The sequence below is a fragment of the Bombina bombina genome, chromosome 4, assembly GCF_027579735.1.
Source record: "Bombina bombina isolate aBomBom1 chromosome 4, aBomBom1.pri, whole genome shotgun sequence".
NCBI lineage: Eukaryota > Metazoa > Chordata > Amphibia > Anura > Bombinatoridae > Bombina > Bombina bombina.
Window position 1 is genome coordinate 805,377,507 of NC_069502.1, and position 18,431 is coordinate 805,395,937.

General features: G+C 42.2%; 1 protein-coding gene across 1 annotated transcript in view; it reads right to left on the bottom strand.

Moving 5' to 3' along the window:
- Positions 1-18,431, bottom strand: part of LOC128657885 (gastrula zinc finger protein XlCGF26.1-like) — a 57,721-nt gene that overhangs the window by 11,507 nt on the left and 27,783 nt on the right. Inside the window, exon 3 of the mRNA XM_053712313.1 lies at positions 12,431-12,514. Coding sequence (XP_053568288.1) covers positions 12,431-12,514 — 84 coding nt within the window. The remainder of the gene's footprint in view (positions 1-12,430; positions 12,515-18,431) is intronic.

Sequence of the window (18,431 nt, forward strand, 5' to 3'; positions counted from 1 at the left end):
GAAAGATGGTCACCCAGTAACTTCCCAATTTGGGGCACGACCACCATATATGCGACAGAGAGCCCTCTCCCCCACAGCCTCTCCAACAGGAGCTGCTCAATGAGGGGAAGACTCTGTGGAGCCTGACCGATGTGAGGTACCATCGGCTCAAGAGTTTAAAGTGTGTCTCTTGTATGTTGGCGGAGACCGATGAGCGCTTTGTGAGCCCAAAGGCCTTCGACCAGACATCTGCACCCAAATCCTGGGGCAACTCCATATTCCAAGCTAAGGTGTAGGTGGGAAGTGGTGTTTCATTATCAGTGGATGAGATTTTATATAGGATGGATATGAGATGTCTCGGTAGTTTCGGAAGGATACAAAGAAAGGTTGTGGGATCCCTCCCTAGGTCTTTCCTGTATTTGTGGTGTGAGATGTAGTGAAGCAGTCTGTTAAAGTTGAGCCATGAGGTGAAGATCTCTGAATGGGTCTCTGCTATTTGAGCTTGAGTTTTAAGTAGGTTATTTTCCCTAAGGAAATGCATTGACCCTACTCTGAGACTGTATGGATGTTTGTTTTGGTGGCCCTGTTTCCAGTATGGAAGCTCAGAGTTTTCAATGATCGGCGTGAGAGGAGAGTTTCTAGATGAAATGTGAGTGCTTGTTGCAAAAGTTTTATCCTATTCTGAGAGTGTTTGTGTGGTTATTAGGAATTTTGAGATATGCTTTGGCCTATGTACTACAGGAATCCAAGCTAGAGTACCCACGTTATTTAGTTTAAATATTTGCCTGTCCAGGTGTATCCAAGCCTTATCCATATTGTTATGTGACCACTCCACCAACCTTTGTAGGAATATCACTCTTTTATATGCAACTAAATTAGGCAACCCCAGCCCCCCTCGGTCCCTAGGTAAGTACATTGTCTTCTTCGGGATTCTGGGTTTGGTGTTTGCCCAAATGTACTGCTCTATGATGGTTTGCAGTTGTTTTAAGTATCCTTCCTGTAGCGGGATTGGTAATGCTTGGAGAAAATAAAGAATTCTAGGGAGGATATTCATCTTGAAGACTCCTATCCTCCCCAGCCAAGAGATAGGCTTGTTCTTCCAGCCTGATAAGTCTCTAACAATGTCATCTTTTAAGGGTATATAGTTATGTTTAAATAGATCTTCCACACAAGGTGTGAGATGTATCCCTAGGTACTTAAGTTTATGACTAGCTATAGGGATCGAGTATTTTTCATGTAGGGTAGATATATGTTGTGGGGGAGTATTTATATTCATGAGTTCTGATTTATTTAGGTTGAGGAGGAAGTTATATACTGTTCCGTAAGAATCCAGTTCTTTTAGGAGTTCTGGGATGGATGTTTCGGCCTTAGTCAAAGTGAAGAGCACATCATCCGCGTATAATGCTTTAACAACAACTAATACGTCTAGTGACACCACCGTCACTAGGGTACTTCTAAGAGGCGCCAAGGGTAGATATGATGAACCAGTTAATAATATGTAATATAGATGACAAGGAGTAACCCAGTAATAAATCAAACACCAATATTAAAGTACTCTTAAGGAATGATTATAAACATACAAAATAATAAAAGAATAATAGTTTATATTAGGGTTGCACTGATACCGATACTAGTATCGGTATCGGTACTGATACCAAGTACTTGCATGAGTACTTGTACTCGTGCAAATGCACCGATACTTAAACCGATACCTCCACTTACTACCCATATGCTATCTTGTGGCGTTTTTTCAAACTGCATGTTCCCATTTCATTTAAAGCTGGAGTGGAGACTAAACTAAAAATTGTTTACTACTGTTCTGCCAATACAAATTGCTCTTATTTGTATTATTGTAGGAGAGATCACTGTACTGCGTTCAGACAAACCCCTGAAGTACTGGGCAGTTAATAAACTGAGATTTCCAGCTCTGGCTAAAATGGCCCAAAAATATATTTCTGCCCCATGCAGTGGTGTGGAAAGTTGAACCTCCTTACTGATAGCAAAATCAGACTTATAGCTGAACATGCAGAGATGCTTCTGTTCTGTTCCTTAAAAAGAACTTGCCACTAACTTTTGAAAATGATTCTAATTGCTAGATTGTCTTTTATACTGCAAGTTCTCATCTTGCACAATTATGTTCAAAACATACTGTATTCTGAGGAACATCTTAGCTTATATAATTGCAGGAAGAGTACTCATAGGAAAAATTATCCCAATGAACACTCATTCTGCAATTATAGGACTAGATTTAGATTACATTTGATTGGTAAGCTTTACCAATGCTCTGTTCACATTTCCAACTCCATAGCCTTTAATGGAGTAGGACGTGTAATGAGAGCATTGGTAAAGCTTACCAGTCAAATGTAATCTAGTCCATAGTGTTGTTCACCATGATTAAACAGTATTCTGTTCTATTTTTTACTGTATGGCACTTTTGGTTGGTTGCAATTTTATATTTGTTATTTATTGATGTTGTTTGTTAATATATTTTATTGTAATATTTTTATTTCTAAACATGTTCTGTGAACTTGGTGACAAATAAAACCTGTTTTATTATTTTATAATGTATTTTGAGCTACAGTCCTTCATAATTATAAAGAAGGAATCTTAAATAATTAGTCTGTATTGTGCTCGGTAAACTATCACATGACATAAAAAAAAGTATCGGTAATTGGTATCGGTGAGTATTTGAACACAAGTATCTGTATTTGTACTCGGTCTTAAAAAAATGGTATCGGTGCAACCCTAGTTTATATATGTGTACATATATATATAGATACAAACTATGTAGTCCAGTAAAAAATGGTTTCGTGCAATATCCAGCAAAGTCCAATGGGTAGTTCCCAGGGTTAGGTATGATGAGCGATGGGTCCAGAAAAGGTAGGCTGCTCCTCCAGGGTGTTGTGCCAAAAACACAGATAGTCGATCTAAGAAGAAATAGATAGAGGGCGCCACATGGTGCAGGTCATATAACAATAGAACAAAGCAGCAATAGGAACAGAAGAATCCTACTCACAGATTATGAAGCACAAAAGTGCAGTATTCGCATACAGGCGAGACGAGGACCCCTGTTGGCGACATCTTCTTACTGTAGTCTACCGGACGACGTAGTATGGTTCCGGCCTGCGAATACTGCACTTTTGTGCTTCATAATCTGTGAGTAGGATTCTTCTGTTCCTATTGCTGCTTTGTTCTATTGTTATATGACCTGCACCATGTGGCGCCCTCTATCTATTTCTTCTTAGAGCGTATAATGCTTGTTTATTCTCTGAGTCTCCCACCCTGATACCTGTGATTTTGTCATTAAGCCTAATTTTTTGGGCTAAGACCTCTATGGAGATAGCGAAAAGCAAGGGCGATAGGGGGCACCCCTGCCTTGTCCCGTTGCTAATATAAAAAGTGTCAGAGAGTGTCCCATTAACCCGGACTCTCGCATTCGGGGCTGAGTAAAGGGCCATAGTCATGTTTAGGAAGGGTGATGGAATACCCATCTCTCTCATCGCCCTTCGCAGGAAAGGCCTTCTCCACGTCCGTTGCAAACAGGACCATGGGGGTATTAGAAACCTTCGCGTAGGTAATCAATTGGATTACTTTGGTAATATTATCTCTCGCTTCTCTGCCCGGGATAAATCCTACTTGGTCCCTGTCAATCAAAATCGGGAGAATTTTGTTTAACCTATTTGCTAATATCTTGGCCAGGATTTTCATGTCTACATTAATTAGGGATATGGGTCTGAAGTTACCTGGGTTTGTGGCTTGTTTGCCCGGTTTGGCTAATACCGTTATATGTGCTTCTAATAACATTCTAGTTAATCTAGGATCATCTCTGAGTTTGTTGAATAGTTGTAGCATGTGTCCCGCTAACACTCCCCCACATTTTTTATAGTAGGCAGATGTGAGATCGTCCGGGACAGGGCTTTTCCCGGAGGGAATGTCTTTTATAGCGTGCTGGAGTTCCTCTAGAGAGATTTCAGCCCCCAGGGAATCAGCTGTCTGTTTATCTACTGTTGGGAGTTGTAAATTTTGGAAATATTGGTTTAAGCCCTCTTCTAATGTGGGATTGTCATGGGTGGTGTTACCTCCTAGGTGGTAAGGCTTATTATGATAGGAACGGAAAGCTTCAGCTATCGTAATACTGTCTTTAGCTATTTTTCCTTCTGCGGTCCCTAAGGAGTGTATATATATATGTGTTCAGTTGCTTCCTTTTCAGGTTTCTGGCCAAAATTTTTCCCGGCTTGTTTCCTCCTTCGTAGTAATACTGTTTGAGGAACATGGCCTTTCGTTGGTAGACCTCAGTCAAATGTTGTTTGAGCTGAAGTCTAGTATCTAAAACTTCCTGCAGAATTTGTTAGTTATTTTGGTTTTGTTTGTGGGCCGCTTCTAATGTTGTAATTGATTGTAAAAGTTTGGAATGTTTTTCCCTAGCTGCACGGTTGAGTTTAGACTTTTGTTTAATTAATAAACCTCTTATCACCGTTTTGTGTGCTTCCCATTCTAACTGTCTAGAGGATGAGGAGTGTGAGTTTAGAGTGAAGTATTCTGAAATTTCTTTTTGGATTGATTCAAGAAATATTGGGTCATTCAGTAGGGTATCTTCTAACCTCCAAATTTTGGGGGATATTGGGATGTCTGGCCATAATATTCTGCACGTTACCGGGGCATGGTCAGACCAAGTGATAGGGCCAATAGTGCAGTCACCCGTGATAGAGAGTCCCTGAGAATCAGTATATATGTGATCGATTCTCGTGTAGCTATTGTGTGGATTTGAGTAGAAAGTATAATCCCTACCCAGGGGATGCATAGTTCTCCATATATCATGGAGTGTGAGACTCTGTAAGATGTGTTTGACTATTTTGATTTTCTTGGTGGCAACAATGGAGGTCCCCTTTGAGGAGTCCATGTGTGGTTCAAAGGAAAGATTAAAATCTCCCGCTAAGAATACAACTCCCTGGGAGTGGTCAAGGATGAGATTAGCAATTTTTCTGAAGAAGCCTATTTGCGTCTGATTAGGGGCGTAAATATTAATCAACGTTATTTGATGGCCATATAGGGAGCCTTTAATCAAAATGTGTCTGCCTGCGGAGTCTTTTTCTACATGTAATATTTGTATTTTTAGTGACCTATGAAATAAGATCCCTACTCCCGCTTTTTTGTTTGGCCCAGATGCAAAGTATGCAGTGGGGTATTGTTTGTTGTACCATTTAGGTTCTTTACCCTTCTGGAAGTGGGTTTCCTGTAACATTAAAATGTGACTATTAAGTTTATTAAGGTCTCGGAAAGCGATAGATCGTTTCCCTGGGTTATTTAACCCCTTAGCGTTAATAGTAGTCATTTGTAAGGAATGATCTTGAAATTTACTTATTTAAGGAGGCATTTTGGGACTACTATGCGGACCGGGGAGAAGGAAAAAAAAAAAAAAAAAAAAAAAAAAAAAAAAAAAAAGGCTCCGCCTCCCCAGTCATTCGACCGACGGTTAGGAGAAAAAGGAGAAACCATAGGGTGCAGTGGTGACTGTAGTTTTAAACAAAAAATTTTTTATCCTGACTTAAATGCCAGGGCGGGCCGTGGACTGGATACACCGTAAGAGAAAGTAATTTATCAGGTAAGCATAAATTCTGTTTTCTCTTACAAGGTGTATCCAGTCCACGGATTCATCCTTACTTGTGGGATACCAATACCAAAGCTTTAGGACACGGATGAAGGGAGGGCACAATTCAGGTAACCTAAACGGAAGGCACCACTGCTTGCAAAACCTTTCTCCCAAAAATAGCCTCCGAAGAAGCAAAAGTATCGAATTTGTAAAATTTGGCAAAAGTATGCAGTGAAGACCACGTCGCTGCCTTACAAATCTGTTCAACAGAAGCCTCATTCTTGAAAGCCCATGTGGAAGCCACAGCTCTGGTGGAATGAGCTGTAATTCGTTCAGGAGGCTGCTGTCCAGCATTCTCATAAGCCAATCGGATGATGCTTTTCAGCAAGAAGGAAAGAGAGGTAGCAGTCGCTTTCTGACCTCTCCTCTTACCAGAATAGACAACAAACAAGGATGATGTTTGTCTGAAATCTTCAGTTGCTTTTAAATAGAATTTTAAAGCACGAACCACATCTAGATTGTGCAATAGTCGCTCCTTCTTAGACACTGGATTAGGACACAGAGAAGGAACAATGATTTACTGGTTAATATTCTTATTAGAAACAACTTTTGGAAGAAAACCAGGTTTGGTACGCAAAACAACCTTATCTGCATGGAACACCAGATAGGGTGAATTACACTGCAAAGCAGACAATTCTGAAACTCTTCGAGCAGAAGAAATAGCTACCAAAAACAAAACCTTCCAAGATAATAACTTAATATCTATGGAATGTAAAGGTTCAAACGGAACCCCTTGAAGAACTGAAAGAACTAAATTAAGACTCCATGGAGGAGCCACAGGTTTACAGACAGGCTTAATTCTGACTAAAGCCTGTGCAAACGCTTGAACGTCAGGTACTTCTGCCAGACGCTTGTGTAACAGGATAGACAAAGCAGATATCTGTCCCTTTAAGGAACTAGCTGACAAACCTTTCTCCAATCCTTCTTGGAGAAAAGACAATATCCTGGGAATCCTAATCTTACACCACAAGTAACCCTTGGATTCACACCAACAAAGATATTTCCGCCATATCTTATGGTAAATCTTCCTGGTGACCGGCTTTCTAGCCTGGATCAGAGTATCTATAACCGATTCAGAGAACCCACGCTTAGATAGAATTAAGCGTTCAATCTCCAAGCAGTCAGTTGCAGAGAAACTAGATTTGGATGCTTGAATGGACCTTGAATTAGAAGATCCTGCCTCGATTGCAGTGTCCAAGGTGGAACAGACGACATGTCCACTAGGTCTGCATACCAAGTCCTGCGTGGCCACGCAGGCGCTATCAGAATTACCGAAGCCTTCTCCTGTTTGATTCTGGCTACCAGCTGAGGGAGAAGGGGAAACGGTGGAAAGACATAAGCCAGATTGAAGGACCAAGGTGCTACTAGAGCATCTATCAGTGCCGCCTTGGGGTCCCTGGACCTGGATCCGTAAAGAGGAAGTTTGGAGTTCTGACGGGACGCCATCAGATCCAATTCTGGAATGCCCCATAGCTGGGTCAGCTGAGCAAAAACCTCTGGGTGGAGTTCCCACTCCCCCGGGTGAAAAGTCTGGCGACTTAGAAAATCCGCCTCCCAGTTGTCTACTCCTGGGATGTGAATTACAGATAGGTGGCAGGAGTGATCCTCCGCCCATTTGATGATCTTGGTTACTTCCTTCATCGCTAGGGAGCTCTTTGTTCCTCCCTGATGATTGATGTACACTACAGTCGTGATGTTGTCCGACTGAAATCTGATGAATTTGGCCGCCGCTAGTTGAGGCCATGCTTGGAGCGTGTTGAATATCGCTCTCAGTTCCAAAATGTTTTTCGGGAGAAGAGACTCCTCCCGAGACCATAGGCCCTGAGCTTTCAGGGAGCCCCAGACTGCGCCCCAGCCTAACAGACTTGCGTCGGTCGTTACAATGATCCACTCCGGTCTGCGGAAGCACATTCCCTGAGACAGATGATCCTGAGACAACCACCAGAGAAGAGAATCTCTGGTTTTCTGGTCCAGTTGGATTTGAGGAGACAAATCTGCATAATCCCCATTCCACTGTTTGAGCATGCACAGTTGCAGTGGTCTGAGATGAATTCGGGCAAAAGGGACCACGTCCATTGCCGCAACCATTAATTCGATTACCTCCATGCACTGCGCTACAGAAGGTCGAGGAATGGAATGAAGAACTCGGCAAGTAGTTAAAAGCTTTAACTTCCTGACCTCCGTCAGAAATATTTTCATTTCTACCGAGTCTATTAGTGTTCCCAGGACGGGAACCCTTGTGAGTGGGAACAGAGAACTTTTTTCAACGTTCACCTTCCACCCGTGAGACCTTAGAAAGGCCAGAACAATGTCCGTATGAGCCTTGGCTTCGTGAAAAGACAACGTCTGTATTAAGATGTCGTCTAGGTAAGGTGCTACTGCAATGCCCCGCGGTCTTAGTACCGCTAGAAGGGACCCTAGCACCTTTGTAAAAATCCTGGGAGCAGTGGCCAACCCGAAAGGAAGGGCCACGAACTGGTAATGCTTGTCCAGAAAGGCGAACCTTAGGAACTGATGGTGATCTTTGTGGATAGGAATATGTAGGTACGCATCCTTTAGATCCACGGTAGTCATATATTGACCTTCCTGGATCATCAGCAAAATTGTCCGAATGGTTTCCATTTTGAATGATGGAACTCTGAGGAATTTGTTTAAAATATTTAGGTCCAGGATTGGCCTGAAAGTTCCTTCCCTTTTGGGAACTACAAACAGTTTTGAGTAAAAACCCAGTCCTTGTTCTGCAATTGGAACTGGATATATCACTCCCATCTTTAGTAGATCTTCTACACAGCGTAAGAACGCCTGTTTCTTTGTCTGGTCTGAAGACAAACGAGAAATGTGGAACCTTCCCCTTGGAGGAGAGTCCTTGAATTCTAGAAGATATCCCTGAGCAACGATTTCTAATGCCCAGGGATCTGGGACGTCTCTTTCCCAAGCCTGAGCAAAGAGAGAGAGTCTGCCCCCTACCAGATCCGGTCCCGGATCGGGGGCCACCCCTTCATGCTGTCTTAGTAGTAGCCGCAGGCTTCTTGGCCTGTTTACCTTTGTTCCAGCCCTGCAAGGGTTTCCAGGTTGCTTTTGGTTGTGAAGCGTTACCCTCTTGCTTTGCGTTTGCAGAGGTTGAAGCAGGGCCGCTCCTGAAGTTGCGAAAGGAGCGAAAATTAGCCTTGTTTTTGGCCTTAAACGGTCTATCTTGCGGGAGGGCATGGCCCTTTCCCCCAGTGATATCCGAAATAATTTCTTTCAACTCGGGTCCGAAAAGGGTCTTTCCATTGAAAGGAATATTTAGCAATTTTGTTTTGGACGACACGTCAGCCGACCATGATTTGAGCCAAAGCGCTCTCCACGCCATAATGGCAAAGCCAGAATTTTTCGCAGCTAACTTAGATAATTGAAAAGCGGCATCTGTGATAAAAGAATTAGCCAGCTTTAGAGCATGAATTCTATCCATGACTTCATCATATGAAGTCTCTATCTGGAGCGACTCCTCCAGCGCCTCAAACCAGAAAGCTGCTGCAGTAGTTACAGGAATAATGCAGGCAATCGGTTAAAGAAGGAAACCCTGTTGAACAAATATTTTCTTTAGTAAACCTTCTAATTTTTTATCCATAGGATCTTTGAAAGCACAACTGTCTTCTATTGGTATGGTTGTGCGCTTGGCTAGTGTTGAAACTGCTCCCTCTACCTTAGTGACCGTCTGCCCGCCTGGGGTCATTTATGGGGAACATTTTCTTAAAGATAGGGGGGAACAAAAGGTACACCTGGTCTCTCCCACTCCCTAGTCACAATATCCGCCACCCTCTTCGGGATCGGAAATGCATCAGTGTATACAGGGACTTCTAGAAACTTGTCCATTTTACACAATTTTTCTGGGACCACCATGGGGTCACAATCATCCAGCGTAGCTAAAACCTCCTTATGCAGTACGCGGAGGTGTTCCAGCTTAAATTTAAATGCTAAGGAATCTGATTCTGCCCGCTGAGAAACCTTTCCTGTGTCAGAAATTTCTCCCTCGGACAGCCCATCTCTCACTGCCACTTCAGAGTGTTGTGAGGGTACAACGGATAAATCATCCAAAGCTTCTGATTTCTCATCCTCTGTTCTTAAAACTGAGCTATCACGCTTTTTAGGAAAAACTGGCAGGTGGATAGAAAAGCCGCAAGTGAATTATCCATGAAGGATGCAACTTCAGCATCAGATAAAGGCATTACACTGTCTGAATCTGAGATTTCACCCTCAGAGGCTACCAACGTATTTTCCTCTTCAGACTTATGAAAAAGAGCAATTTGATTAGTCGGAGCTGGATCAGAAACCTTACTATCTGAATCTCTAAATTTCCACTTGTGTTTTCCCTGTAGCATGGGAATAGCAGCTAATGCCTCAGATACCACAGAAGATACCTGGGCAGCAATTTCTGCTTGCAAATAAACTCCCACAGGAAATTGAGAGGAACCGCAGGGCACTGCCTGTGACGCCGTTAAGGCTTGGGATGCTTTAGGAGAAAGCTGTGGCATTGCCTGAACAGCATCAACCTGAGAGGAAGGTGGCTCAGAAATAAAAATTCTATCCTTATACAGAAGAGTCCTCTCAATACAGGAGGAACAAAAAGGCAAAGGAGGTTCTACATATATATATATATATTAATATATATATTAATACTGTTCCTTTAAGGCTAATACGTAAACCAGTGTCCCCAGCAGGGGAATTCCAAAGAAATTTGAAAAATGAAAACCAGTTTAACTTATAAGAGAGTCAAAAATATGTGTGCGTGACAACCAGGAAGAGGGTTTTACTATCAGTGCAGTGACTTTTAATTTAGTTAAAAGCACCTCTACACCTCAGCTGTATAGCTGAGGCACCTACCTGCCCCTCTATGCTCCGGAATAGACACTGCAACTAGTTGAACTGCTCGCAACAGCTTTGGACTCCGTTTGGTCTTCCGATCAGAGGTAGTCACATGGCCGGCTCAACGCCGCCTAAGGAAAGGTCCACCTACAATAAACTGCCATGGGCGGTCCCAGCAGCCAAAATATAAAAAATAATTTTATCACGTATCACGGAGAAAAATAAAAATGTTTGTCACCACTCACATATACAGTGTTATAACCAACTTGCACCGGATAACCACTGCTTAATAAAAAACTGAGCCACCAATGATTAGATAAATCCCCTCTCTATAGTCACATTCATAGTGCCTGCTCACTGCCAATAATAGATCCTGACTGTGTTCAGGATGTAGTCCCAAAATAAGTGCAGTATAATTTCTTCAGTGCCAGAATTCAGGCTCTTAATTATCCCATAAGACAAAAAATGGCACTTACCTGAACCTCTAGCTATCCGGGAGGAGAGCTCACCCAGCATGAAAGGAAGCCACTCCTCACAGAGGCCTGTGGAGAGAGAAAAGACAGAGTAAACTTACTCAGGCTTTCTACACAGGACAGCAATCATATTAGAAAAATGCAGGGAGGCCCACCTCACAAGTTCCTAACTGCTTAAAAGCCACCACTGCCCTACTGAAGAGACTAACGTGGAGTACAGCTAAACCCAATCTTGAAAAGAAAGATCAGAGCAAACCTACCCTGGCTTTCAAAATAATAAAATCTTAATTGAAGTGAAATAAATCAGACACCCAAAACTTCACCTTCTCCTTGCACCAAGGCAAAGAGAATGACTGGGGGTTGTGGGAACGGGAGTGATACTTAACGGCTTGGCCAGGAGTGGTATTCCCAACAGTAATTGGTGATGCCGTGGACTCACTATATCTTAGGAAAGAAAGAAGCTCCTGAAAATTATATCTACAGATTAGTTAACACAACATGGTCATGTATTTATCGGCTGCAGAGTTTTCAAAAATTATGACCATAAAAATGTAACCCTTATAAACGCACACAAAACCTTTTTCATTATAAACATCTATTCCGCAGTGTGGGGCCACCTACACTACTACAGCCAGTAAAGGAGACTGCAGTCTTCGTGCTGCATGCCGGATTAGGGTGGACCAGCTTATGAAAAGACCACTTGGGGGATTGGTGAAGTCACAGGAACTGAGTCAGACAGTTCCTTGTGAGTCTGTGGTTGGGGAAAAGGGGTTTGAATATCCATATCTCAATCCCCAGACCACGTTAATTTGAAAGAAGGCACTGCAACAGCACTTAAAAGTGCATTTACCCTGAGGTGGGGGTTGCTTTAATGGAGTCACTATCAATCCCCTTGTTTATATTAGAGGGACAAGTGACCCCCTCATTTCAGATGAGATCAATGTGTGTGGGGGGTGTTCCATTAGAGCCCCCTTCTTCCTCATGGTAAAGAACATTTTTAATCTCTCTTGAATACATAAATAGCAATAACCTGCAGCAGCCCTTGAAGTGCTGTTTACCATGGGGTGCTCTAATGGAGCCGATATCCCCCTTCCCAGTTTGTGCTAGAAGGGACAAGGAACCGTCAATTTGAATGAGCAAAATCATTCAAATTTCTTCTAGCACAAATGGGGGGGGGGGGGGCAAGACCCCACCTCCTCTGGGTAAACTGCTGTGTATTTTTTTTAATTAAATATATAATTAGACCATTTCAAATAAAGAGTCTCTTGTATCTGTAAGTGGTCTGTTTGATGAGATATGAACTTTTAAAGCCCTCCAGACAACTGCAGACTAAAGGAAATGCATACATCTGCAGTGATTTTGTTGTTACTTATGATGTTATCATGCACACATTTGATAACATCACAGACAGCTCAGGAAACAAAAATGAAAGATGACTTTAAGATCTACTATTATAAAACATATTTAGTATTAAATCACTTACCATTGGCATCTGGAAAACTGTACACATATGGCTCCTCATTCAACTCAGTCTTTGTAACAAGGAAATTATTCACATGGACATATCCTGTATAGACATAAAAGTTTATGTGAGAAACTATTATACGGCACAATAATTAGCTGGTGACACATGTCAGACATATGCAGACACACAAAAATAGGAATACAAGGTGTGATTATTTCTTTTAAATATAAAGTCAAAATTTTGTATTTTAAATCTTCCAAAATTTATGTACAGACCCTGGAAGGAACAATGGTTGAAGAATAAACAATTAAAAGCACGCAGCTCTACTGATTAGATAAGGAACACAAGGGGTAATTGATTAATTTAATTAAAGGGACAGTATACACCAATTTTAATATAACTGCATGTTATAGACACTGTGAAAAAGAGAAAACATGTAAGAGAAAACAGAATTTATGCTTACCTGATAAATTACTTTCTCTTACGGTGTATCCAGTCCACGGATTCATCCTTACTTGTGGGATATTCTCATTCCCTACAGGAAGTGGCAAAGAGAGCATACAGCAGAGCTGTCCATATAGCTCCCCCTCAGGCTCCGCCCCCCCAGTCATTCGACCGACGGTTAGGAGAAAAAGGAGAAACCATAGGGTGCAGTGGTGACTGTAGTTTTAAAAAAAATTAATTTGAACCTGACTTAATTGCCAGGGCGGGCCGTGGACTGGATACACCGTAAGAGAAAGTAATTTATCAGGTAAGCAGAAATTCTGTTTTCTCTTACATGGTGTATCCAGTCCACGGATTCATCCTTACTTGTGGGATACCAATACCAAAGCTTTAGGACACGGATGAAGGGAGGGAACAAGTCAGGTAACCTAAACGGAAGACATCACTACTTGCAAAACCTTTCTCCCAAAAATAGCCTCCGAAGAAGCAAAAGTATCGAATTTGTAAAATTTGGCAAAAGTATGCAGTGAAGACCAAGTCGCTGCCTTACAAATCTGTTCAACAGAAGCCCCATTCTTGAAAGCCCATGTGGAAGCCACAGCTCTGGTAAAATGAGCGGTAATTCGTTCAGGAGGCTGCTGTCCAGCAGTCTCATATGCCAATCGGATGATGCTTTTCAGCCAGAAGGAAAGAGAGGTAGTAGTCACTTTTTGACCTCTCCTCTTACCAGAATAGACAACAAACAAGGATGATGTTTGTCTGAAATCTTTAGTTGCTTTTAAATAGAATTTTAAAGCACGAACCACATCAAGATTGTGTAACAGTCGTTCCTTCTTAGAAACTGGATTAGGGCACAGAGAAGGAACAATGATTTCCTGGTTAATATTCTTATTAGAAACAACTTTTGGAAGGAAACCAGGTTTGGTACGCCAAACAACCTTATCTGCATGAAAAAACAGATAGGGTGAATTACACTGCAAAGCAGACAATTCTGAAACTCTTCGAGCAGAAGAAATAGCTACCAAAAACAAAACTTTCCAAGATAATAACTTAATATCTATGGAATGTAAAGGTTCAAAGGGAACCCCTTGAAGAACTGAAAGAACTAAATTTAGACTCCATGGAGGAGCCACAGGTTTATAGACAGGTTTGATTCTAACTAGAGCCTGTGCAAACGCCTGAACGTCTGGTACTGCTGCCAGACGCTTGTGTAACAGGATAGACAGAGCAGATATCTGTCCCTTTAAGGAACTAGCTGACAATCCCTTCTCCAATCCTTCTTGGAGAAAAGACAATATCCTTGGAATCCTAATCTTACTCCACGAGTAACCCTTGGATTCACACCAACAAAGATATTTCCGCCATATCTTATAGTAAATTTTCCTGGTGACAGGCTTTCTGGCCTGGATCAGAGTATCTATAACTGATTCAGAGAACCCACGCTTAGCTACAATTAAGCGTTCAATCTCTAAGCAGTCAGTTGCAGAGAAACTAGATTTGGATGCTTGAATGGACCCTGTATTAGAAGATCCTGCCTTGATGGCAGCTTCCATGGTGCAACCGATGACATGTCCACTAGGTCTGCATACCAAGTCCTGCGTGGCCACGCAGGCGCTATCAGAATTACCGAAGCCTTCTCCTGTTTGATTCTGGCTACTAGCCGAGGGAGAAGAGGAAACGGTGGAAAGACATAAGCTAGACTGAAGGACCAAGGCGCTACTAGAGCATCTATCAATGCTGCCTTGGGGTCCCTGGACCTGGATCCGTAAAGGGGAAGTTTGGTGTTCTGACGGGACGCCATCAGATCCAATTCTGGAATGCCCCATAGCTGGGTCAGCTGAGCAAAAACCTCCGGGTGGACTTCCCACTCCCCCGGGTGAAAAGTCTGACGACTCAGAAAATCCGCTTCCCAGTTGTCTACTCCTGGGATGTGAATTGCAGATAGGTGGCAGGAGTGATCCTCCGCCCATTTGATGATCTTGGTTACTTCCTTCATCGCTAGGGAACTCTTTGTTCCTCCCTGATGATCGATGTACGCTACAGTCGTGATGTTGTCCGACTGAAATCTGATTAATTTGGCCTGCGCTAGTTGAGGCCATGCCTGGAGCGTGTTGAATATCGCTCTCAGTTCCAAAATGTTTATCGGGAGAAGAGATTCTTCCCGAGACCATAGGCCCTGAGCTTTCAGGGAGTCCCAGACCGCACCCCAGCCTAACAGACTGGCATCGGTCGTGACAATGATCCACTCTGGTCTGCGGAAGCACATTCCCTGAGGCAGGTGATCCTGAGACAACCACCAGAGAAGAGAGTCTCTGGTTTTCTGGTCCATTTGTATTTGAGGAGACAAATCTGCATAATCTCCATTCCACTGTTTGAGCATGCACAGTTGCAGTGGTCTGAGATGAATTCGGGCAAAAGGGACAACGTCAATTGCCGCAACCATTAATCCGATTACCTCCATGCACTGAGCTACAGAAGGCCGAGGAATGGAATGAAGAACTCGGCAAGTAGTTAAAAGCTTTGACTTCCTGACCTCTGTCAGAAATATTTTCATTTCTACCGAGTCTATTAGTGTTCCCAGGAAGGGAACCCTTGTGAGCTGGGACAGAGAACTTTTTTCTACGTTCACCTTCCACCCGTGAGACCTTAGAAAGGCCAGAACAATGTTCATATGAGCCTTGGCTCTGTGAAAAGACGACGCCTGTATTAAGATGTCGTCTAGGTAAGGTGCTACTGCAATGCCCCGCGGTCTTAGTACCGCTAGAAGGGACCCTAGCACCTTTGTGAAAATTCTGGGAGCGGTGGCCAATCCGAAAGGAAGGGCCACGAACTTGTAATGCGTGTCCAGAAAGGCGAACCTTAGGAACTGATGATGATCTTTGTGGATAGGAATATGTAGGTACGCATCCTTTAGATCCACGGTAGTCATATATTGACCTTCCTGGATCATCGGTAAGATTGTTCGAATGGTTTTCATTTTGAATGATGGAACTCTGAGGAATTTGTTTAAAATTTTTAGATCCAGGATTGGCCTGAAAGTTCCTTCCTTTTTGGGAACTACAAACAGGTTTGAGTAAAAGCCCAGTCCTTGTTCTGCAATTGGAACTGGTTGTATCACTCCCATCTTTAGAAGATCTTCTACACAGCGTAAGAACGCCTGTTTCTTTGTCTGGTCTGAAGACAAACGAGAAATGTGGAACCTTCCCCTTGGAGGAGTGTCCTTGAATTCTAGAAGATACCCCTGAGCAACAATTTCTAATGCCCAGGGATCTGGAACATCTCTTGCCCAAGCCTGAGCAAAGAGAGAAAGTCTGCCCCCTACCAGATCCGGTCCCGGATTGGGGGCTACTTGTTAGAGCGGCAAAGAGAATGACTGGGGGCGGAGACTGAGGGGGAGCTATATGGAAGCTCTGCTCTGTGCTCTCTTTGCCACTTCCTGTAGGGAATGAGAATATCCCACAAGTAAGGATGAATCCATGGACTGGAAACACCATGTAAGAGAAATATTTTTAAAAATGTACTTAGAGGCTCCAAATTTAGCACTGTTGATGAGGTTAGGCTGGGAGACCCACTGAAATGGGCTGAGAAAGTAGAAAGTACACCCCCCCTACATTTGAAAAGACCCTTACACAAGCTGGAGACTGTTGACATCAGTATAGTCTGAAAATCAGCACAATGTTATTTAAAAATAAGTTATAAGTAAAACTAGTGCACAATGTCCCAAAATAAATGATTGTGTGTGTATGTATGTATGCTTCTCGTTGGTCTATATTTGAATATAGAGGGTCCTAAATAATTAAAGGGACACTGAACCCAAATTTTTTCTTTCATGATTCAGATATAACATGCAAATTTAAGCAACTTTCTCATTTACTCGTATTATCAATTTTTCTTCGTTCTCTAGCTTTCTTTATTTGAAAAAGAAGGCATCTAAGCTATTTTTTGGTTCAGGACCATGGAAAGCAATTGTTTATTGGTGGGTGAATTTATCCACCAATCAGCAAGAACAACACAGTGTGTTCCCCAAAAATGGGCCGGCATCTAAACTTACATTCTTGCATTTCAAATAAAGATACCAAGAGAATGAAGAAAATTTGATAATAGGAGTAAATTAGAAAGTTGCTTAAAATTGCATGCTCTATATTTTTTTTTTTTTAAATTAGTGGTACAGATATATAAGGCAATTATAGGTGGCACAACAGACATGAAGCATAAGGTAGTTAAATAGGTGTGTGCATAAAGTGACAGATAGTTACATACAATGTGTTACAGCTATTAGCTTATTAAGTCAAAAACAAAATACAATATTTTAATAAAGAATTATGTATATTTAAAATGTGCTACTGACATTTATTAAAACAAACTGCAGCTAAAGTAGTAAAAATAAGAATACATTTTCCTATTTTAGCTGCCCTGATGTTAGCTGGCAGTATGTCTCTAACTGCTACAGTCCCTAGTAAGACATAAGAGTAGCAGATCATTGGCTGTGAATGTCTTTTGTGCCCATCAGTGAAAAAAAATGGATTTTTCGAGTGATCAATAACTCTGGGAAGTGTAGGAACAATTAAGAATATGTGCTTTCCCCCTGATTCATTCAAATTGTGCTGTAAACATGAATTGACTCTCCTCACTACTCTGAGAATACTTCTGATCATCTCATGTTAAAATATGGCATTCCCAGAAATGTACTTAAGAGTTCTAAAACAAAAAGTCTGCTCCTTCTTTCAAACGATGAACAAATCACTGTCCTTGCACTCTAGAACTGTAGCCATTACACAGTTCCTTTCCATATCTGCCTAACAGGCAAGGAAGCTCTTGTGTAAAACAGGTTAGGAAGATACATGAGAAATACTGTAATAAAGTGGTTCAGGGGGCTCCTGGAGCAAAACTCATTATCTAGCCCTCTAAAATTTCAAGCTCAGGGGTCTGAAATGTATTTCACCCAATCCCAAAAGTATTGCCATCTGCCCCTACAGGAATACCCTCATGACTGGGGGTCAGAGCTTCATGCTAACTTGCTAGAAGTAGTGGCCTTCATAACCTGCTACTTATTCCAATTTATTCCCATCTTCTAGAGAAACTTCACAGAGCCAGCAGCAGAAGAAGATGAAGGAGAATCAGAGGATCTGTGACTGTCCCATGGACAGGTTTAGCCCTTTAGATCTCTAATCCTGCTGCAAGAAAACCCAATTTTTACCAGTAACAGTGAAATAAAAGCATCCAACAAAATGGCAAAGCCAGCAGTCTACTAATAGATACCATAGCATCTGAGGAAGACTTTAGCCACAAGGCCCATCTAGCCAACACCACTAAAGCGGCACTATTAGCCGTGAGATTAAATATTTCAATAGCTGCATCCCACAAAAAGCTCTAGCAATCTTAATACGTTTGGTCTGGTCCTAAATCTTTTCAGCAGTCACTTGGCTACACTTAAAGGGTAATTAAACACGGTGCTCTGACAAAATGCAGAAAGACATTTGGCAGAAGGACATTTGGCCGACGGACATTTGGCCGACGGACATTTGGCTGACAGACAGAAAGCTAAAGAATGTTCCGATTTCGGCCGAGGGCAGAT